General features: G+C 37.2%; 2 protein-coding genes across 4 annotated transcripts in view; one reads left to right on the forward strand and one right to left on the reverse strand.

The window, feature by feature from the left end:
- The window catches only part of LOC308193750 (uncharacterized protein), a 70,895-nt gene that overhangs the window by 38,865 nt on the left and 7,873 nt on the right, over window positions 1-24,157 (forward strand). For both annotated transcript variants that reach the window (XM_080588772.1, XM_080588771.1), the window contains 2 exons: window positions 14,382-14,539; window positions 20,897-20,999. In XM_080588772.1, coding sequence (XP_080444898.1) covers window positions 14,382-14,539; window positions 20,897-20,999 — 261 coding nt within the window. The remainder of the gene's footprint in view (window positions 1-14,381; window positions 14,540-20,896; window positions 21,000-24,157) is intronic.
- The window catches only part of NWD2 (NACHT and WD repeat domain containing 2), a 59,934-nt gene that overhangs the window by 15,244 nt on the left and 20,533 nt on the right, over window positions 1-24,157 (reverse strand). The window contains exons 2-3 of one of the 2 annotated variants that reach the window (XM_080588749.1): window positions 23,079-23,167; window positions 18,024-18,140 (exon numbers count right to left, since the gene is read on the reverse strand). In XM_080588749.1, the coding sequence (XP_080444875.1) occupies window positions 18,024-18,140; window positions 23,079-23,167 (206 nt within the window). Of the gene's footprint in view, window positions 1-18,023; window positions 18,147-23,078; window positions 23,168-24,157 lie in introns of those variants that run through there. The other variant, XM_080588750.1, reaches the window with a different exon arrangement.

Below are 24,157 nucleotides of genomic sequence, written 5' to 3' on the forward strand. Positions count from 1 at the left end.
AGCGATCAGGCTGGCAAACATGTATAAAACCCTCAGCAATGAATTGTGTCTGACAAAACTTTATAGAATTAACACAGAGCAACCTCAGCAATAGTCTTGTTAGCTTTGTTGCGCCTGAGGCTGATGTTAAAGGAAGATTATTAAAGGCAGATTAAAAAATTACAGGCATAGTCACAATAATGACCAAAAGGAGGAAACTAATGAGGTTTGGATTTGATCCTGAGATATGATGGATTCATAGTGCATGCCATGTTTTAAGTTCAGACATCATTACTGAAACATTCATGAACCCTAATACCATACCTTATATCAATAAAGAATAAGTTGAAATTTTAGATATATTTAATTTCAACTAAGATATTTAATTTCTCTAGTATATTTAGTGGTAGATAAAAACAAGCCATCGAATTATCATAGATTCATAGAATCGTAAAGGTTGGAAAAGACCTCCAAGATCATCTGGTCCAACCATCCCCCTACTCCCAATATCACCCACTAAATCATGTACCTAAGCACCAGATCAAGTTATTATAGCAAGCTGGACTCATTACTGATTGGTTTCATTCATCTTTTTTTTTTTTTTTTTTAATTTTAAGGAAATTATACAGTAACATCTGAAAATGTCACTTTAAAAGTCAGATCTGTAATGTTTTGTGATTTCAGATACTTTCCACCTTAAGAGCACATTTTTTTTTGCCTCTTTGCCAACAGAGAGAGCTATGGATTCATTGAAAACACAGTTCTGTTGCTGATGAATGATCTGATCCAACGATCTTTTGCTGGACTTCATGGGATCAGTCCTACCACTTTTACTGCTTGTCTCTGTAAAGTTGCACTTGTAACACTGAAACATATCAAAGTCCTCTCTGCCTCATCTCAGACAAGTCCTTGATTGCCAACTTTTTGAAGAATAAATATTCAAGAAATTGCCTTTGAAGGAATTAAATTAAACCATAATTAATTTTTTAACCTAAGATACCTCTTTTTGTCCAGATCTAAGCACTTAAGCAATTTGTTTTGGCAACAGCCAAGAGAGATTCAGAAGTATATTGTCCCCATTTCACCTAGCAATTAGGTGCAGGGAATTAAGTCTGGGCAGGGATTCAGACCTGTGACAGGTCTGCAGTGTTTAGTTGTAATGGGATAGCAGAAGCTATTGTTCCTAATTGTCAGCCCTATCATCTTCACAGGAACTGCACACTGCTGAAGTAGGAAAGCCTTGCCCACTTGTGAGTTAGATCCCGAGTGACTCATATTTCAGCCTGCTACATTCATGTAAGCTTAAACTGAGATCAACTAATCAAAGTGGAGCAGCTCCATTAGGAGAAAGTGGTGAGGATGCAGTGAATACTTCATACTCTGGGCTGGAAATTGCCTGCAGGCACCCAACATCAGCATTCAGGTGTCACCGAGACCCACTAAGTGGTTCCTCAGGCAGATGCCAGACTTGTAGGGATTTAAGTGCTGTTAAAGTGCCTTAGGGCATTACATTGTTCACCTGTTGTTAGGGGTTTGGCTGCTCCCACTGATGTCCCAGAGGTTCCTTCCACTCATCCCTAAGGGAATCACACCATGCCTCATCTCATGCATGACTGACAGTAAGGCCGGTAATGAGGCAGCTCACTGTGGACAGAGAGGTTTGTTTCAAAATCTCTCCTGAACTGAAAGAAGGACAAGTTTGTGGTCAGCAGGTACATACCCAAATCATCAGGCTTCTTGGAAGCTGGCGAGCTGCCTGAGTCTGCTCTTCCAGGCTTCCTTCCACTGGTGGATACATCTTTCTATGAAATAAAACCTTTTTTTCCCCTTTAAAGCCATACATTTCAGTCAAATAGCCATTTTGCTCAGTGAGTGAAATGTCCTTATTGCACTAATGCTTGCTGTGATGTTAATCTATTAGCTGATAAAAAGTATGTTACTGCTATAGATAGAAAAGAAATAACAAAAATATAAGATCAACATTTCTATTTAACTTCAATTTTAAAAGACCTTAAACATTCTAAATGTTCTGTCTAAAAAGCCTACTTTTATAATCAAATGCTAATACCCAACAATTTATTTCAATTGGTATGTACACATATATGTATGTGTATGTGCAAACTGAAGACAAAATCACCAGCACAACAACAGGAAATGCTCTCTTGTTTTCAAACCTTACTTTTCATATTTATACTGGCTACATTCTATGTCCCATCTTTCATCCTGAATTTCCATGAGATAACACAGCGCATTCCCATGTCCATCCTGCCTAGAAGGCTGGTTCCAAGTCAGGAAAGGACCTCAGAATTTGTAACATACAGGCCTATTTACCCTCCTGGTCTGCAGAAATGTGGGCTGAACTGATATAAGCAAATAGACAGGTAAATAAGGACTTGAAAATCTGGAACAAAACGGTAAGGATATCAATTTTAAAGGGCCTTTTATTTAACATCCCATTGAAAGAAATTTAGTACAACTAGAGGTCTTTTTGGTTTGTTGCCAGTGTATTGTAACCGTATTGTAGCAGTACCCTATAGAAATTACATATGCAATATAAGGTGATTAAGATATCTCAGGCACAGCCAGAGATATTCTGGGGACAAAGATAAAATCAAAAAGCACAAATATAACAGGCTTAGATGGACCTTGTTTCTGAGAAATAAATATTATTTGAATTGATACTACTTGCTACAAACAAACAGAAAAGAAATGCCCTTTATTTGTTCTTTTATTCCTTGAGGGAACAATAGCCAATTCCTCTCAAACTCAAAGCAAAAAAACGCTAATGGCTAAACAACAGTGAATCATCTGAACTGAAAAAAGAAAAGTATATTTGCTTAAATTTATTTGCACTGCACTAATGATTTCAACAATAAGAAAAATAAACATATGAATCCATTGAAAATCTCAACAGAGTATACATGTTAACTGCTTGTTAGGCTAAACTGCAAGGAATTAAATTAAACTGATCTGAATCAAAGTGAACAACTGAAAGCAAGATGGAGAAGGCTGTAATAAGGCACTTTATCCAAACCAAGCTTTAGGAAGCTGGAATTCTAGGGTATATGGGGGCTAAAAGATGTCCTGAAAATAGTTGCCTCTACTTCTGTGTCTGCTACCTGTAATGCGGTGCAGTGTCAGTGCCTTCTGATGCTCTCACACGGATGTGCCTGACAGAATATTCTTCAAAATCAAAAATATGAAGGAAAAAACAAAAAGCCAAAAAAGTTGTAACCTGTCATTTCCAAGATGTAACTGCATTCAGAACAACTCTTTTTGTTGTTAAGTACAATAGTTCAGTTGGAAGGGACCTTCTAGTCCAACTGCCTTACTGCCTGCAGTTGTAGCGCCATGCAACTTAGGAGTTAGTGCAGACCTTTTAAATTTCAGTCCTTCATTCCTATTTTGCTTCGTTTCAGTGTAGACGCTGGTAAATTCCTAAGGCTTTTGCCACTAACTCGGACTGCCTATCTATAAAATGAGGATAATGACAGCTTGCAAAAAAAAGCCACAAAATCCACAAACGAACAAAAAACATTTTCTGTTTTGACTGCTAGTAGCAAAGGATGTTGTGTATTTATGTATCAGCTGGGACGGGACTGTCACTTTACATTCGTCTTGTTTGTTTTTAAGAGAAAAATGATACATTAAGAACAGTAGCAAACACTTTAATTTGTTTTTTCCCTATACCTGGTGATAATAATAGTGTCCATACTCCGATCCTTTGGTTGAAGCTTGCAAGTAAATATATTTATTTTTAGAACTTCACTTGACTGCACAAAACATAAAAGAAGAAATTTATTTTTTTCTTACTGAAATTATCAAAGTGAATGGAAAACTGAAAGTATAACAAAGATATTTCTGCACTGAGAAACAGGTTTTTTTTCTGCCCTGCCTAGATGTGCACTTACACTCCCTGGCTTGAGAAATATTGCTGTGTGCTGGGTCGCAGAGGTATGCCTTAATTTCTCTCTTTTTTTTCCCCTGGAGGCACTGCAGAAGTACATGGAGGTGGTGGTAGTGGTGGCACAGCTACAGGTATTTCAGGAAATTCATAAGGATACTGCTTTCAGCTCCATGAAAAACAAAAAGGGGTTGTTGAACTGCCTTGTAAGAAAACCAACTGTAATTGCGGCTGGAAGTATGGGGTGCAAGCGCTTAAGTCTTTTGCTGTGAGAAATGTACCTGGCATGAGGTGTGAGAATGATGTTACTTGATCCTTAGCCTGTCTTTTAGGAAATTAAAGAGAACAGCTGAAGCTGAGTAAACCAATTCCCTCAGCTCTGAACTTCACCCACAGTGCAATATTTTTAAATCTCAAAGCTTCTGCCTAGTGGTAGGGAGATATACAATAATGGCGAAAGACTTCTCAGGATGTGGTGGGTAGGAGCTAGCAGTCCGTCATGCAGGGAGATGTGCTTCCTCAGAAGAAATTCATTACCTACTTCCCTGACACACTTTGCTTCATCAGAACTCTCCTTTCTTCTGGATGTGAAAATATCAGTGGTGCCCTTCCTCCACACTCTTCTGTCCCCTGTGTGGTCACACAACACCAGTTTAGTTCATTTTGTAGCCTTTTCTTTCACTGCCACTGCTGGGTCTTCAAGCTCCCTGAGTGTGGGTACAGGTGAGAAAATCAGTCAAAAAGCATAAAATAAGATAAGGTCTGTGAATAAAGATAGGGGAAAGGACTGAAGAAGATTTTGCCCACCTCTGGCGGTACACTTGAGCTCTCACTCACTCTGATTTGCCTTCAGACAAATGAATCATTTTCGCTTTGCCCTTTTTTTGAAAATGGGTGGGAATCTTCTTAATGGGCATGCACATTTTTCCTCTCATATAAAGCGTGGGATCTGGCAGGTGACTTCTACTGCAAGCCCACATTCCTGTGAATTCTCTGATGGGTCCCACAGCAGTTTTTAATAGTGGAGCTGGACAGAAAAACAAACTACGAGGGCGAGATGTAATAGAAGATTTCAGCAACCAGCCCTGGACTGGAGTCAATAACCTTGCCTGTGGAATCCCTGCCCTTCCTGCAGAGGGTGGGAAAAGTACCTTTCCTGGAAGATCAACCCTGTCTTCTAGATGACAGCATGGCTGTGTAACTTCACTTCGTAAAATAATCACAACACTCACCCAAGCAGGGAGGAATCAAGAAAAGGTCTGAAACCCTGTCCTGCATCTCTTAGGTGAAGACTGGGTAATGGAGAAATGATTCTTCTGCCACCGCTGCCTGATGTGCCTCACTGAGCAGCCAGGGATGCAGGCATCATGGAGCCGGAGAGGAAGAAGATACCCTGAGCCTAGGGCTGGGAGGACAGGACATTGGCTTCTGGACACCAGCCCCAAGGAATTAAAATCTAGGACTCCTACTGCCCTCTTTGGTATGTTTCATATGAAAGAAAGGATGCTGCCTCCTGCTGTACCCATGTACCTTCTGAAAGGAAGGGGCCACATTTTTATACTCTGGGAAATACGATTGTGCTAATGTCTATAGGAAGGGTTGCTTATTTTCCAAATTCCCATTTTGAGATGATATTTAAGATAAGTGATGAGCCAAAGAGCTTAGACTGAGGTAATTTTGCACATGGCAAGATGAGATGAATTAGGTACCTAAGGGATAACACAGAGGCCTCTAGTCTGTAGTCACCTCCAAAGCTGCAGCAGCTGAGGAGGAGTTTTTAGGACTGCGAAATCTATCCATGTTGGGCACATGCACTCTATTGGAAGTGGACCTCTACCTTTGTATTCAGTAACATAATTAAGCTGTGTTTCTCAGTAACATAAATAGCCACTATAAAAGTATTAGAAAGTGTTTATTAATGAGCATCATCAGAGGCAGAGATCACTGATGGGATAACATTTTTAATAACCCCCCCCCCCCAACTTTAGGAAACCTAAAACTAATTTTAATATGATGTGACATTTCACTGCAGATTTCTTTTTGCTGTTTTTTTTTTTTTCCCCTTTCTTATTAGAGCTAAACAGATTGGTATTCATTGAGAGTGCAAATGAAAACCTAATTTTGTAATTAAATGTCAAGAAAATGTTTTCACAAGTTGCACAGAATAATAGAGTCCCCATGAGCCTGATACGACCCATGACCGTGTAGTGTGTTGTAAAGCAGCTAAACACCATTAATAAACATGTTTTGCAGGGATATAAAACAAATGAAGGCCCAAAGGCAAGCTTTTAGTGTAGGGGACATTAGTTCTAGCAGACAATAATGCTACCTCTCCACAGCACCCAGAATTCAGTGTTTACCACTGTATGCAAAACAATGTAATATAGTTAAATGACCTCTCTGATAACTTGAGACGTGATTTTTTTTTTAATGCACAATTTCCTTCTTTTTTTTCAGAGAAGAAAGCTGAAGTTAAAATTAGTATTTTTCAGCTTTCTTGTCAGATGCAAGGAGTGTATTGTGCCCTATGATCTAAGTCAGTCAAGGACTTCTAGTAAGTGGTACTTGTAGTGTCTACTGCATGCATGTTTTGACAGGTAACTTCAAACACCCAAGTAACACGCGTTGTAAAACTTCTCAACACTGTGAATAGTGACTCAGTAAGGAGCTTTAATAAAAATCTGTTTCTATTTTATGTCTGATGTCTCTTACGTGAGAGACTCTTAACTCTATCTCAGCGTCTCTATCTCCCTCCCAGCCAAAACCAGGACACCCATAAAGGCAAAAGCCATGACAAGGAGTGAGACTGTTTCCAGATAGGACTGTAGGAGGTCAGGAAAGCAAATCTCTTCCTTCTCAAGGGAAACAGAAAACTGGTAAAAATCTAGATGTTCTTTCATGGAGGAATGGGATCACAAAGAGAAGTATCAGCTCTTTTGGGACTTGAGAAGACCAAACCAAAGTTTACACAAGAAATCACATGGATTTGACAAAAGAAGCTAAAATTAAAGCAGCAGGGGTAAATGATTATTTTGATGTACTCCATCCTATGCACTGCATCTTTTATGTGACTTGGCAGACACAGGAAATCGTCCTCTAATTTGAATTTAGAATAGACTAAAGCAAAAAAAAGAGTAATGCTCTTGTCATTTAGTATATTTTTAAGAGGGAGATGATGTAACTTTAGAGAATGGATTTAATGCAGAAGAACACTCGGGAAGACACAGAGCCTGAAACCATTTTTTTTCAAAGGAATATGATCTCAGGACATTATTCCCTGCCTCCAATAAGACCAACTGGAAATCTTATCCCTGATGTTTTGGGAATGTAAGAGGTTGGAGAAGAACAACTGTCAGCCTCTCTTCATTGCAGATGCTACTCATGACATGGTGGTACTTTGTTGTTCACACAAAAAGTGATTCTACCTCTAAGTTAAAAAGGAAAAAAAGAGGAGTTAACAGGATTGTGATGCACTTTTATCTTTTCTGAAATTGATATATTACAGGTGAATGTACCCCCCCCACCCTAATGTAATGTTTCACAGCTGTAGCGTCAGTTAGGTATGATCCCAGTAGATCCTTTTAGCAACAGAAAAACACTCTAAATGTCTTTAGAAAGCCACTGACTTTACAATGTCAAACTTCCTAAAATTTTGCTATGAAAAATTATGACTGACGACAGAGTAAGATTTTTTTGTTATTGATTACATTATTGATATTTGAAGTAAGAATGGCATGATGTTAACAACCTTGCTTAGAACTTATCTTGCCTAAATGATTCAGATGGTTTTGCTGATCTTACAGCAAGCTGTATTCAATAATGGTTTGGGGTTATGATTCCTCCTGTTACGTAGTGTCAGCACAAGAGAAACGTGGGTTCAAAGGGATAGTCTTCTATCCCTTCAGCAAAAGAGAAACAGGACTTCTTTGGGAAGATTGAAGACGAGTCTGTGCAGGGAAACAGACTGGCTATTTCCTATTCCAACTGATAGCAGGGATCCAACAACAGCCGAAGCTGGGCAAACCAGGAACTAATATGGGCAAGCCTTAGCCAAGCCTCTCTAGTTATTGAGGATGGTACAGTATAATGACTATTTGATTAGTCTTTCTGAGCATGAGCCTTGCTATATATATACCAGGCCTAAGACACATCCTGGGTAGGAGGCCACTCTTATTTCTATGAATTTTTATGAACTGATGTAACACCAAATCTGCTTTGCAAGTACACGTGGAATGGCCTGGATTATTAATTTTGATTAGTTTCTGGATTTTTATGACTTTTATTTATGATTTTTTGTATCCTTATTTGCCATTTGTAATGAAACATTCTCTCTTCCAAGCCAGCTGGCAGTGGTTTCAGGCCTTGTTTGGACAGTTGGTGGCTGGTACGCTCTGAACAGATACTTCATCAATCGTCTTCAAAGGTGAAAAGAAACGATTAGATAATTCCTTGCACAAGAAGAGATGCATATAGAAAGACTATAATTTGCCTTCCACAACAATGTTAGCAGTATGGTGGCCCAGTAAACACAAGACTGATACAGAAGTATCAGTCAATTCTGCATGGTCTTGATGACTTGCATCTGTGTTCCCTACCTTTCACACGCCTGGAGGGGAAGAACTGTTTTTCTGGTTTATTAAACTGCAGTAAATTTGAAGGAGGCTACACAGGACATTAGCATAGCTGCAGGCTCCATGGAAGGAGCTAATAATTTAAACTGCAGTAACAGTTAAGGAGAAAAAGTAAAAATATGGAAGGGATCTCCAAAGAAACTGACCTGAAGCAAAAAGAGGAGAAAAGGCTCTGTCATTTCATGGCTGGAGGAACAAACTGACTGGACATTGACAGCAAATGTGATGATGAGTGGGAAATTGCTTGAGAACTATAGGAGCTGGCATTTCAAGTAAGTGTATTGGCTCAAGTTCTGATGCCCAAAGTCCTCTACCATTCTCTGTGCAAGCTAATGAAGAGCACTCAAGTCTAGTCTTAGTGCACCAGTCGGGGACCAATAAAAATAAAAGTGCGATACTCTTTGCAAACGCTTGCCCATGTACATGTGCCTCATCTGTGTCTGGACAGAGCTAGCATGTTTCCTCTGGCATGGTATGGTCTTCAGATATTCCTCCTCTGTTCATGCTCACTAATCGTGTTTAGATTGGACCCTGAACAACCCACTGAAAGTGACTGGAAGGCTGGATTTCCAGTCACCTGGGTATTCTGCATCACTGGCCACCTGACAACATTTTTTGTTGTTGTTCTGAAGATTTATTTATTTTTTAATTGGAAGGACAGCAAATCTTTTCTCAATAATATAAAATCACCAATGGTCACAGACTAACCATGTAAAATGTTAGTTACTTGGAATGTTACTTATTGCATGAAAACATGACTGCTTTAAGTTGAACTGTCTTAAAACTTCTGTTGTGACTGCTATCATGATTTGGAAAAATCATGAATCAATGATGTAATTAGGGATTTTGGGTGATAGAACAATTTCATCCCATTTGAACAATCTAAAACAGCATCTAAGGAAAATAGAAATACACACATCTTATTTTGTAGCTTAAAAAAAGCCACATCAAATGGACAAGTATCTTAAAATATTCACTCTACTGTTTCCACTCTTATTCTTTATTTAATGATATCTATCAAAAGGAGACAGACTAAAGAAAGCACTGTGAGAACAGAAATTAAAACTTTCCTTGCCTTCATAAACCACATCCTTTAGACACCTGACAAAGGTTGTGACTTATGAAAACAATATTATTTGAAGTATTAAGAGTGCCAGCAATCTTTAGTCAATTCACATTACCAAATATTAAGAGAATACTAACCCTAATAATTTAGTTTATACGAAATATAAACCCATTCTTTCATAAAGTCATCTTCACAACTGCTACATTTCAAAATCTGCTGTTCTTCAATATTACCCAATATTAGTTTTCCATTTACAACATAGTTTAAAAAAATCACCTTTACAAATCCTCTTGGCTTGCACTTGCTATACTTCAAGAGTGAAGTAGGTCAAAATAAAACTTTAGCTGTAGTAGCTTTCTAGTGGGTTATCTTTATGCCTTTTCTAACACTAATTTTAAACTAAAATACATGTTGTACAAGCACTAAATGCTAATACTGACTGCAAGTAACAGGTCAACTCATTAGCCAAATGTTTAAAAGTTCTGCAGCATGGAAATGAATAAAAAATAGCAAAGGACTTTAGGTCATGACACTTCTCTCAGTAAAAATACTATTTTGCCCATGCCATGAAATAGCATGACAGAGAGACAGAGTACACGCTCTGCTAAACGATGTGGCCAGGTGATGTGCTGTTGTTCCAGCCATGAGTAGCACAAGTACTCTGTAGTCTGTCTTTTTTAAAAAAATTAAGTATTAAAATAGTTTCTATGCTTTGAGAAATAGTTGACACAGAATATGTAGTTTACTCATAATAATTGTGGTCTCTGTAGCATTCTAAGCAAGTGTTCTCTGCTTTATTTTTTCCAGGTTGAACAGAGTAAAAAACTAGTGTGAAGTTTTCCAGCTATGAAAGAAAGAAGTATATAATATTTAGCTGCTACATGGCATACTAACAGACGTATGCCATGTCATACTTCTGGCATGTCATGCCAACTTCAAAATAAGCACCTTGCACTGAAAGCAAGTATTTTAAGAGAAAAGAAGAAACAGTGTATGGATGCATGTCAGCATCACCGTGATGATCACTGATACTTTCTCTTATTTTTTCTTTTGTAAATTATTATCTTTCCTTGAAGGAAAAAGTACCCTTGAAGAAAAAAATATGTACTCTGATTATCTTTAAAAAAAAAAACCGTGCTGCTGATACCAGCATTTTAGAATATTCAGACTGGAAAGTGAACTTGTTACCTGCTGGGTAGGTCTTTGTGGGTATGTTATTGGAGAATCAAAGAATTCCTGAATCTCTGGATTTTAGAAAATGGAAGGTGCTAGGTGCTAGGTACAAGCAAGAGTAATAAGAGTTCTCTCTGAACTTATCAACTACAAAGTTGACAGTAGTATGCCTGCTACATACTGTAAAGTACACCGTTTCTTTACATAGAAGCGAGATTGTAAAGTTTAGGATTTTTTTTCCCCGCTCACTCATGCAGAATAGCTCATGTTGGCTTTCTGATATACAGTTTCATTTACAGAGTAGAACATTACATCTAGTTGATTAGAATACTACCTCGGAAGATGGTTTGGTACAGCTCTTGAGGCTCCAGAGAAAAATAGATCTCATAAATCTCAGGCAGCCTATTTCTTCCTCTACACATTATGAACAGAATGAAGCAAATTTGAGTTTACGCAAATCTCATTCTCACTAATATGGTCATTCATATTAAATATCATACTTAACCTTTCTGGAAGGCAGCACCAAAAGTTCCAATTATGTCCCAAAAAAGAAACACAGTGACTTAGTACAAATCATGTACAATCTTCTGCAGGCTTAAAATGCGAGCTATTTAAAGACTACATCAAGAAACAACTGAAAAACATGCAGTTTTGATGTTGCATGCAAAAGCTGCCTGATGAATCTTGTAGCTATTTTCAATGGATTATGGTTGAAAAATGGATAACAATTTTTAGGCCCTAAATTTTAGAGAATCAGAGATGATTCACAGGAAAATACATTCACAGACCTAAAGAAGATCAAGGAACTCACTTACAATAGCTTAATCATATAATATTATCCTGCCCTCGATTCCACTTTGTGTGTATATGTGTTGTTCAGAGACAAACACCAGGAAAAGGGTTATCCACCATTGGCCTGTTAGTCTGAATGAAGACCAAGGCTTGCCGAGGGGAAAGTCGCATACTATGCCTTTAAAATGTAATTACTGGTTCCATTTTGAAGGGTTTTAAAAAATAGACAGAGCTCTCCTCTGACGTTTACGAAAAAGTCTTTCCTGTCAGTTATCCCAAAACAGGATTAGTGTCCTCAGACCTCTACTTAATGCCAACATTAATGCCAGCAAGTCATACGGAGCCATTCCTGATATGATGTATGACTCCAAACCCACTTATATTAGTGGGAATTCTTATTTGGATGGCTTTCAAATCAGATGCTGAATGAGAAGAAAATTCATGGTTTGATATTTCTTCCTTTGAATATATGTTATTGGGAGAAGTGGGCTGTTGTGCTTACATCTGGTTTCAGCTATTTCTCCTCATTCATTTAAAAACTATAATCTAGATCTGCTTCCTTGAGGAAAATTAAATTCTGAAATGCACTAAGCTTTTCTAACTTCTGCTGAATTCCTTGGTGCTTAGCATTCCCCCTGACCTGACTGTTTTAATATAGACACATTTTCCTGACTTCAGTCTTCCTAACTTTAAATATGAGGCTGTTTTCCCCAGAGAGCAAAAGCAAAATGTAAATGAGGTGTTCCAGACCCTGTATGTATTAAGTTTTCGCATCAGGAATAAATCCTAAGGTAATACCAGAACTGATCTGGAAGTGGAATATTTAAGAATTGGGAGTAAAACAATTTGGATTTTTCTCTGAGCTGGAATGCACTTAGAATTAATTATCAAGCATTAGCACCAAGCAAAGAAAACCACATAGCAGTGTGCTTCATAGAATGATTCAAGCATGTATTATATTGCAGGAACAAAAAGATCTGGAGATGTAAAAACTATTTTGCTTCTTGATTTTACCATATTTCATCTTCAATTTCACTTCAGGGTGATTTAAGGACATGCTAAATATTGTAAATTGCTAATATTCATTTAAAATCCTACTGGAAGCCCAATTTTATAATGTTAGGACTTTCTTAACAGCTCATTAATGCTGAAATTAACAACAAGCTGTCAATAATTTCAGAGGGATAATGTAAATTACAATCTCTTGTTTGTACAGAGCAGGTAGAAAATTAAAAAGTAGAAGAAGGTCTGGTCTTCTTTGGACCAGATGATCTGAATGATGGCTGGGGAGAATCTCTTAGATTTGTACCTGTCAAAGCTGAAAGTTCAGTCTGGATTCATTTAAGTATTTATTTGCTTCATTTCTAGACAGTTGCCAAATCTAGTCAGTGTTTTCTGTTATTTGATTTAGTTATTGTGCTTAAGCAATAGCAGTCATACATCTGCTTTATAAATCTGCCTCTCATCCTTACTGCTGGTCAACTTCAAATTGCATTGAAGTTGTGATTTTGTTTTTCCGGTATAAATGTGTCCAAATGAAACACATTGTAATGAGAACCTGTCCAGAACCTACTTTATACAAACAACTTATTATATGTCTAAGTTGCATCCCTCCTTATACTATTGTAAGTATGCTGACCTTAAGGGACAGCAAGTAAAGTTGAACATGTATCATTAGTATGTGATAAAAAAAGAAAAAAAAAAAACCCAGGAGTAAATAAAATATTAATTTTTATTCATTTGGGATCTTGTTTTACCTATACGATTTTGCTAAATAGTAGCTGGCCTTTTATCTGACCATAAAAATGAACTGAATTTCTAAGCAAATTAGTCAATGACCAAGAGGTCTGATGATATTCATATGACACCAAAATCCTGGACACTTCATTTGACTGAATATTTAATTGAAGAAAAAAAACAAACACACAGAAAAGGCATCAGAAAACTGGGGGCCAGGCCAGAACCAAGATAGTATGCTCTGTATTTTTAAGAGGAGTCACACAGAAGGATAAATCATAATTGATGAGGATCCCACAATAACACAATACATGTTTGCAGAAATTTGCTTCCAGTTATGCTGGTCCTATTTTTTTTTTTTCCCAGAGAACCAGTACTTTTTGGAAAAAATACCTGCGAAAGCTCATCCTCTCATAATTACACATTCAAAATGTACTTGAGAAACTTCAAAGTTCATGCTTAGACTTGCTAAAATTTGGTATTGGTCTTTGTACTGTGTTGACTACAATTCTACTAAGACAGAGTCCAAAGGACGAAGAGTCCTTTGCTGTATGTCCTGTTACGAATAAGGAAGTACCTCTGAGTTTTTGCCATGTCTTGGGAGACTATCACTAGTAATGCAAAACACAATTCATAAGCAAAGATTATCAAAAGCTCGTTAAGTATTCCCTTTAGACAATGAATGGGAACACCTGCTGAATTTTCTCATCTGGCTGCTCTTTTTAACAAGCAGATTACAACCTATCCTATAACCAAAAAGCCTGTATTTTGGACTAGGACTTCAGTGAATGCATCAGGTGAAGAGGAATAAGAGGTTAAGTGATCTCCATTTCTACAATGTGCTCAGGTTTTAAAGACAGAATAAGCACCTTTATTAGTACTGTATTAGTATTCTTTCAGTGCAATGATTCAGTGCTGCATTTTCCAATGACTTTTGAAATGCAAGGTTTTTGTGTCTGATATGCTACAATTCAATTTGAAAGTGCTGGTGTAACCAGCGTCTAAGCACAAATTCGAACATGTTGAACTGAGCAAACTGTTACAGGCGACAAACTCACACTTCACTGCTATTTCTCCCTTTCATTTTACAACTGCTCAGGATGTGCTCATGCAAGAAGAGGAGCTCAGGCAGAGACTGCGTGGTGCTGCACAGCTGGACAAGAGCACCCGCATGTTACAGCTTGCAGGGTGTGTTCGAAGAGGAGGGCAGAGGAGCATGCCAGTTCTTTCATCTGTACCGAGGGCAAACAACAGCAGGTTAGTACCGCCTACTAGTTAGGGAACCCCAGGAAAAGGGCGGTAAACTCTTTCTGCAAATATTCACTATAGATTAACAACGCTCTAAATATCAAGCACTGCACAGCCTTAATATCAAACACTACACTTCTGTTCCTCAACTAGCAACTAATTACCTTCTCATGTCTCTTTGCTGCCAATGGAGAAATAGGTGCACCTCAAGAAGATGACTCAGATATTACTAGAGGTAACTACACCTTTCTACTGGTTGTTAAAGGTGTATAGTCTAGATTGAGAATAGACACAAAACGGATGAATCCTGTTCATGATCATTACTAGCAATGGGATAACATAACAGCCATTGTCACTCTAATGCCTTGACTGTATTGCCATCTCTTATCAAGTTACTGGGAAACATGACCTGACAAAATGTAAAGGTTCCAGTGATGCGCTGGAGACATATTTATTTGATCTTGGTTATCATTATGTACTGCAGAGTTTAGTAGTTCACAATGTAACAAATATACCGCATTTCAAACCCCCTATCTAAAGTACAGAGACAACCAGCATGATTTCTGTACAAAACTTGTATGGAAAATATTTTTCCTACAGAAATAGTACTTTTTTCCCTCATAAATCTTGATAACTTTGTAGTTCAAAAATAGCATAGTACGTACGTACACCTACAGTAAGGGCTATGAGTTTCTAAATGATCATGTATTATAGGTACTGCTTTTACATAGATAAAACAAACAAACAACCAAGAACCCAAATGAAAGCCCCAACAATTTCCCTCTCCCTTAACTGGATCTAATGTTGATAGAACTTGGGTACCAGGTAAGTTGGGGACCATACATTCCCAAAGAAAATGCCACAGGAAACGAATTACCCACTTTTTCAGAGCTGCTTCCTCCTTTTCATTTATGAATACATTTTCATTTGTTTTTTGCTGTTTTCTATATGAAGGAAAGCTTAAGACTTCTAACTTCTGCACTTTAATTTCATTTTCTCTTCATCTGATATCACAATACAGGCACACTTACTATAATCATTTCATATCTGTTAGTTAATTCTGAACACTCAGATTTAATCCCAGATCTGAGTTTGAATTAAGGAGGCAGCAACTGAAAAGTAAGAAAACACCCAGCTGAATGGAACTGGCAAGCTTTTCAGAACTTTCTCAAGAAATGGGAAGTTGCCCAAAGTCTGCATTGCCAAAGTCAGTTTTTAATTATGTTACCATAAATTAGAACTAATTATGCTTTCTGGAATGGAATCATCTTCAATTTGTGTTGTAAATGAAATAAAACCCATCCCACAAAGGTATAGCAGAGGAAAAAACAAATGTGCATAAAGAGATTTCTGTAATTTTGCCAGTCTAGACATTGGGAGAGCTATTACGCCTGTCCATAGCTGGAAAAATTGGACTTAATATTGAGGTCTTTGGCTCATTGCAGCCTCTTTGCTGACTGTTTTATTCTGTTTAAAATTTCTGGTTTGGCTTGATTTCTCTTCTTTCTTTAGAAACAACGTCATGCAGGCAGTTCTTAATAGTTTCAGAATTCTGAGCTGCTAAATTATTCAGCAATGGTGTATTCAGACATTTCTTTCACTGAGAATTCAGAATATGCATGTTTAAGAGCATACATGGGTAATTGCAGGTGTTGCTAAAAGAAAAATGCCATGCCTTTCTGCTCTAAGTCAGTAGTACGCTAAACTGAAGCAACATTGTTTTTTACTTTCAGACCAATCCTTGAAAGTTGGTACAAAGGTCTGTAATAACAAAATGCTTGTATTTTAGTAAAACTTCTGCTAATGATCAGTATAATAACTGACAAAATCGGTTGAGCAGGATTAGGCATGCTTACTTGAAAACATCTGGTCTGATTACAATAGTTAAAATAATGTTGGTTGTCTTCTTAAATGCAAATGAAGAGTTTTGATAGAGGGCAATTTAACTGGAAACTTACCCTAACGTCTCCACAGCCCTATAACTATACACAGAAAAAAATGTCATAACTCACCCATGTATTCCTCTCAAAGATGGAGACTCAAGGCAGCTGATAAAGAATTAAATAAGTTTGGGAATAATAGAAATATTTATCTTTTATAGAAGTATCCCTGATCAGAGCAAATCCTACTCATTGTAGTAATTTTTGTACATTCTCTGAAGTCTCCCTTTCACATAGTACCTCTCATACAAAAAATAAGCCAACATTCTTCCTAAGTCATCTTGTCTTTTGCTTTGATACTTTAATAGATGCTGTTAAGCGTACAGTTCATACCACTGAACTGCCAAAGTCATTAGAGACTCTCTCTCTAGAACCACCCAGAAAGTTCAAGAAAAACATCCTTACTCTTTGCAGATAATGAGGACATGCAGCTCTCCAAACAGCTGGCAAAATGCATTTATCAAAAGCCAGTATACTTTTTGTCTATGCATTGAAAATTAATACAGTCAGCATACCATGCACTAAACTGCTCTTAAAATATTTTTCAAGTGACCTATGTTCATCTTAAAACATGGCACAAATCTTTCTAAGCACAGCAGAGGTAACAATTCACACTATTCTGAATTGTATAGTTAATACAAAATCAGTGACAGCAAAATCTATTGTATATGATTCACTGGGAGGGAGAAAAGCATACCTACCAGGATTATATACAGTCTACTGTCAGTGTCTTTCAGTTGTTCAGCCCTATGTGGTGTTTGGCATGACTTCATAAATTCAAATTGCTCCAGCTAAGAAGCTGCGAGGAATAGCTGAAAACTGTCTGTTGAGCTTGATATAAAACAACAGGTTCATCTACTGTAAGATACTTCTGACATTAAAAGAGATAGGTAAGGCTTTATAATGGCTTTTATAATGTTTTGGTCTCTCCTTTATGCCTAATAAAAACAGCCACTGAAAATATATCCTTTTTGTCAGTTTTACTGACTCTTTTAAGAATCCTAAAAGCAGTAGTCTGGCGAAGAGAAGGCAGCGAGCAGGAAAAATCAAAGAATCAGATTCTCCTCAGGTTGTCTCTGACCTCCAGTCTTTTCAGACACTAATAAATGGCATCCTAACTTGTCCTGGGCTTACCACACAAAACAGCAAAACCCAGATGAGAGCAGATAGCTCCTGCCTGCTGCTGCGCCTCTACAACTAAGTCCTTCTACGCCAGCCAATAATTCATGTCTGAGAAGTGCCAAGAATTAATTAGCGGTGGCCTCCTTACACAAGCAGTCCGTCTTCTTCTGCTGTGGTGGTAGTAAAATCACATCTTGTGGTTTTTAAACACAACTTGCTATAGGGACTGCTCATGAAAGATCCTTCCCTCCTCTCCACTCATGGGGAATAATTGCAGTTACTGTACAGTGCGGTGTAGGGAAACTGTTGGTTGCAGTGAGGAATATCAAATATTCAGAAAGAAGAAAAGAATACATTTGTTACTGAAATGCACGTTAGGATAGCTAATAATCTACTATTGTTGTAAAGGAGAACATTATTTTTATACCCACAACAAAACATGGACCTGCAGAACTTTTCAGGCAATCTTCTAACAGCTTCATGCGAGTCTTCTGCAGCTCGGGACTGTCCCATTCATCTGCTTCAACTCCCCAGTATAAGTCTATGACCTGGAAAATAATAATTTGTAACATTGTTAATGTATCATACGCTCTTTCTACTTATCAGATTAAAAATTAACTTTGACAGCATGTTGTGTACTGCTAGGCATTGTTCTGCAGGGCTGTGAAAGGCAATGAGATCTATATCCAGTCCTCATGTAGGCTGGCAGGGTTTCCTTAAGTAGTAACAATTTGAGCCTCTATTTTCCCTTCCAGATTTTTTTTCTGTTTAGATTGTAAGTACACTCTAGGACTGGGACAGGCTCTCATTTCACATTCATATTTTTGTGAAGAGATTAGCATGACAAGATCTTGATTTGATGTAGTCTCTATTTGCTACTAGATTGCATATAATGGATAGGTAAGAATAATGACAAAAGCATTGATAAAATCCTGGCTTCACGGAAATGAATGGGAGTTTTGCTGTAGATCACATTCAAGACTACGACTTGACACCCCATGTCACTTGTAGCCACAGGATATAAAACCATCCTGTGCGCATGGCTCAGAAGAAAGAATATGTGCAGTTCTGTAATATCGTGCTTCCTTTGTTGGCTGGTCTTTGTCACTTTGGAAGCAAAGATTGTACAGATATGCAACGGCAGACAGCTTGCTGTTCAGCCTTTCATTTATAGCCGCAGACTCAGCTTTGTGATGGTAATGGGATGCAAACAAACTCCTGACAGAAACTGGAATAGCGATGTTAAACTTATTTGAAGAAATTAAGCGATGAAGTGTGATTTCACTACACATTTTAACTAAGAGGCTGAATTCTTATTGCGGACAACTGAAATTAAAAGAACAGGGAACATATGTATGCATTTATAAATTTTGGAATAAAACTTATGGTACATGCTACTACACCCTAGTTTAAGCTGCTGTTGAAGTTTACGTTACGTATGTACCTTGAACAAAGAAGTCCAAACTGCCAGTTTTAAAAAATAAAATCAAAATTGTATTGAGACAGGAATACATCACAATATTGCTTATTATAATATTATTTGTACTGTGGGAGCACCCTGGTCTTGCTGTGAGAAACACAAACACAAAACTGATTGTTGTCTAAACAGATCAAAAAATCGGCCTGAAGATTTAATATAAGAGCTAGCAGTGGGTTGATGTAAATTCACTGGTGTGTAGCTGGTTAATCTCCTTGGAAAATTTCTCATAACAATAAATGACAAGGTTTAAGACCTAATCCTAGAAGTATTTATGCCCATGTTTAATTTTACTACCAACAGCATTGTTGGTTATTTCAGGCAGAAAAGTTTGGGACCTGTGTCAGCATTTGCTGGAGTAGGAGCTCTGTTGCCAAACACACTAGGTGATATACTGATCATGAGTGAAACAGCCCTAAGTATAAATGCATTGTAGCTTACACTGCCAAGAAAATACACTTAGCATCTTTATTTTTTACAGACACTCTGTTCCAAAATTTTGTTGGAACAAGAGTCTTCTGCTTTATAAAATCACATCTCAAACAGTCTTCCTATCTCCCTCATTTTTACTGATTTCTTCTCTGCCCTTTGTCTTTTAATCTGATTAGGAAAAAGAAGTGTTCTCTGCTTTCTCTCTCCTGTCTGTTATTTATCTACATGACTTCATTCCTGAACTTCATATTGTATTCAGCTGTCTGATTACTTGAATGATGTATGATAGAGCTTAAGTATTCTAGTCATAAAATTAGAGCATCTTAGCATACAGTCAAAAACATTTGAATTAGTGGTTGAAGAAATTTATTGTGCTGCTCAAGTTCATCTGAAACATAGAGGCAATTTCTATTTTAATTAACTGTTCAGAAATCTGATAACACTGTAAATGTGAAGAGGAAATTCTCTGGGATACTGTATATTGTAGGGGCTCGGCACCTGCCTTCCAAGTGTTATAAGGTTATAGATTATTTTTATTGGTAACATAATTTTGGTGCATAATATCTTAATGTCTTATAATTTGTCCTGCAAAAAGAAATGTTTTAGCCATCAAACCTCTGAAGGCACCACCAATTTCAAAGGGAGGAGCTTATCAGTTATTCTTTGTGCCAACTAAAATAAATAGGATATACTAAATTAAAGAAATGAAACAGGAAGACAGCTGTGTCTGCTGTTGAAGTATATTTTCACTTACACTTGGAGGAACGGCTTGACCCCACTCTTACATTCAGTAAGGCTGTCACAGTGAGATGACAACCAGTGCTCTGTGCAAAAGCCAGTGCAACAAGATGGGCTGACACTGCTCGAGGTTAGTTCCACACAAGTCACCTAATGGAGACTTCTCATTCACGATTCAGTGCTTCTCCTTGTTTGTTTTAGCTTTTGTCCTACCAATCTGATAGTTTCATAGATTTTTCTAATTAAATGGAATAATTTTCTCTATCACATCTGACTGCTTACAGACACTAAAGTTTTCATTCATGCAAAGACTCTACTTTCCTCACACATGCATCACACAGTGAAAATGATTTGAAACAGTCCCATTGTTCCCAAGAACAAAAGAATATGCTGTTAGTTAACTACTGCTAGTTATCCTCCAAAATTTTTCTATTACAACTACTTTAACTACTCTGTATTCCCCCACGCCCCCAAAACCCTATATTCCAGGTATAAAATACAATGCATTCTGGAAGCATGTTTCTCTGCTAACTTTATTTCTGTCTTAACCGGTCCCTGTTTTTCAGCAATATTTGCTGATTCAATAGAAAAGGAAGTGCATCGAACAATAAAATCCATAGAGAGATTTAACATATTCTGTTCTGCTTCTATGCACAGGTGGCTATCTTCCCCAACAGCTCCCACCAACTTTAGGATGCCTGACAGATCTCATGCCTTGCAACACCTGCAGCGCTTATCAGTGGAGCCAGATGACTCAGTGGTAGGTGGAGCAATGAATGTCTTGGAACATATTTCACTTAGGTCATGATTTATCATGCAGAGGGTGTTTTCAGAGCAGCCTATATAGTAATGCCTTTGTGGCAGACCTTTGAGGTCGCTCACGTTTGTTCAGTACAGGATCATGTAACAGGATGCAAAGTTATGTGTTCTGGTCTGCAGAACCAGAGGGAAATATAAATGTATCTCTGTAACTGAAAAGTACATGATACTTTCTGGACACCACTGCATTAAAATCAGCTGTGTTGATTTTGCATGCTAACACAAGAAACATCACAAGAAACAACACAATCCATCAGTAGTAGGAAAGACTACCTCCCCCAGAATACTTTACTATTTTCCCTTGGTAATTTTGGGTGCAAGTTTTTCTACTTTGCTTCCTCAGTAATGTGATAACTTTTTAGTTGTTTCCAGAAATGTGTCAGTGGAGCTGTCTCTCAGACCTCATATCACATATGGACTCTCCTGGTGTTGAAACTATAAGATAAAATAATTTGCTTCCATGAATATCAACTAGAGTAAACTTAATTATTCCTCCCCTAGAGACTACATTACAATTCAGCTGAAGACAGACATGCTTTCTCCCACTAAGAATTCAGTGGATTATGATCTGTTTGGAGGAGACATTTCCCTCCTCTCCCTGACATGTCTCCTCAAAGATGACTGAGAAATTAAGATGCTGAGAGAGTTTATATTGGCATTTTCCATGAATATCACGTGGTAGTAACAGGAGAGAAATGTTTTATTATTTCAGTATCTTTTGATATTCCTTGCATGTACCACTGCACCTGGGGCTCCCCAATCAGCTGATGAGCTAGGACCTTCAGAGGAAGTTCTTATATAGCCATAATCAGAAATCACTCTGGAATTTACCACCATGCAGACTCAGCAGCTCCATTGTGACTCAGGGAATTAAGACCAAATATCCTAATTCAAGAACTTGTTATTTTGATTAAAAGCCAGCTGCACGTACATCAGGAATAACACACTGTGAGGAACAGGATGCTATCTAAAAGGCAATAGTTGTTGTCAAGGAAGCTATACTCAGGAGAGATGAGTTTCTGGGGTCAGTGAGATGGGATGCTAACATTAATATGTGAAGAAGGCTTGAAGATTTCGAACCAGATTTTTTGAAAAACCAAACATTTTTACAACATTGCATGCTGCATTTGTTTCTCTTAACAGAGAGCTAGTTCAAGGCATGCTGACATAAATGGGTCTGATTGACCTTACTGGAATGTGAATGAGGATATACCTGACTTAAAACTATCAGTAATGTAACTGCAATGCCAAACTTGTGCGTTTTAAATCAAATGTAACTGTACTTTTTTACTAATTGGCTCTTACCAAATTTGTGTATGTGTCTTCCACAGTACAAAGGAAAATTTGAATTGAATGAAGCAATGGGAATGTTATGATTGACATTACAGGAAGCAAATCCCATAGCATAGGAACTATAGGCGTTATACTATAGGCACAATAGGAATTTTGTTGAAATATTCCACATTCAATTCATTTTTTTAAATCAGATTTTCAATACTCACCTGGTTAAATCATTTTCCACATTAGAGTAGAAGACAAACCGGTAAGTAGCTAAAACAATTAGGGGACTATGCAGACGATGAAATATAATGCTGACGATATGAAATTAAAAATATATCGCAGGGATGACATTAACTTTCGTATGGTTTCTAGAATCAGAGCACAGTATTTCAGCTCTGATATTATTTATCCTTAAACAGTTAAAATACAGATGGTTTGATTAAGTTTCTAACGTGAAAGTTGTCACTTGGTTGCTGTATTGCTTGTGCCAACAGTGAGATATCATGCTGTAAAACTGTGCAGTTTTTTCATCTGTTCTGGATTTACCTCAAATCTGCCAGTAAGATAGTTTAAGTACGTCGATGCAGTACAATTCATATATATGAAATATAGTTTTTGTAATTTTCTATTTTACCAGTGATAAGACAACAATTACAACATTCAGAAACATTATACATTCTGAACAGAGTTAATTGCAAGAAATAGTATTTATCATAATGCAAGATTCAATAAAACCTACCTGAAATTCCAGGCCATAGTTTTCCCTGCAGAATTCTCTCAGCTTAGGATACACATGCTCTCTTAGGGCATTCCTTTCTGCTATTGTATCTGTGTTGGGAAAAAAGATGTTATTTATATGAACTCTCTGCTTTCAGTCAGAGATACTGATTTATCCACATAAAAAGAGCCCTTAAAATTCACAAACACACCCCTGATGAAAATGTAGTGTTAGGATTTGATCTCCAAACTGTATGTTGTACTTTTTTTGTTTCACATAAATGCGTTTATGTGTGCAACATCAGGTTTAATACCTATCTTCATATGCAGTGTATATATTTCAGTAAAGTGCAGCTGAATTCATCTTGCCATTCAGCAATAAGTATTTCTTTAGCAGTTTGACTTCAATGTAATTTTTAGGAAGTTGGATTTTACTAATTAGAAACATAAAACAAAGAGATACACCAAAGATGAAACAGACTATTGCACTTAGAAATAAACTAATAACATTAGTTAATTACATAATGTCAAATGCTATCACTTTCCTCAACAACTTCAACCTGATAGTACCTTAAAAGGCAGAAAGAAATAATAGCATCTTACTTATGGTATTTTTTGGTCCAGGTGATTCCCGATAGCATACTAAATGTGCAGTTCTGACATCATGTTATTCTCACCATGCAAAATGACATATTTTGATAATAAAGTACAATATTGTAATAGCATGCCAAAAATATTGCTACATTCTGTCTGTCCAAGTTAGTCTGAACACATTCATATAAAACATATCACTCAAGAAACAGCCAGTCGGATTTGAAGTAGATTTGTTTTGTAATTAGACCTTGTATAAATAATATATTTTATTGTCCCTCCAAATAAGATTAAGATATGTGATGGATTTTACTAGGCCTAGATTGTGGCCAGTGTTGCCTGCGTTAAGACACAGAGGGCTGACACCGTTGCTAAGTTATTTTCACAAATAAAACACAACTGTTGTAAACCACTAGTTCCAAGTGCTGCATGATACAAAAAAAAAAAAGAAACAAGGCTAACTTATAAGTGATGGAGAACACCTACTGCAGTTAAAGCAATGTTTGTATA

This window comes from Anser brachyrhynchus, assembly GCF_964034855.1.
Source record: "Anser brachyrhynchus genome assembly, chromosome: 4".
Classification (NCBI taxonomy): domain Eukaryota; kingdom Metazoa; phylum Chordata; class Aves; order Anseriformes; family Anatidae; genus Anser; species Anser brachyrhynchus.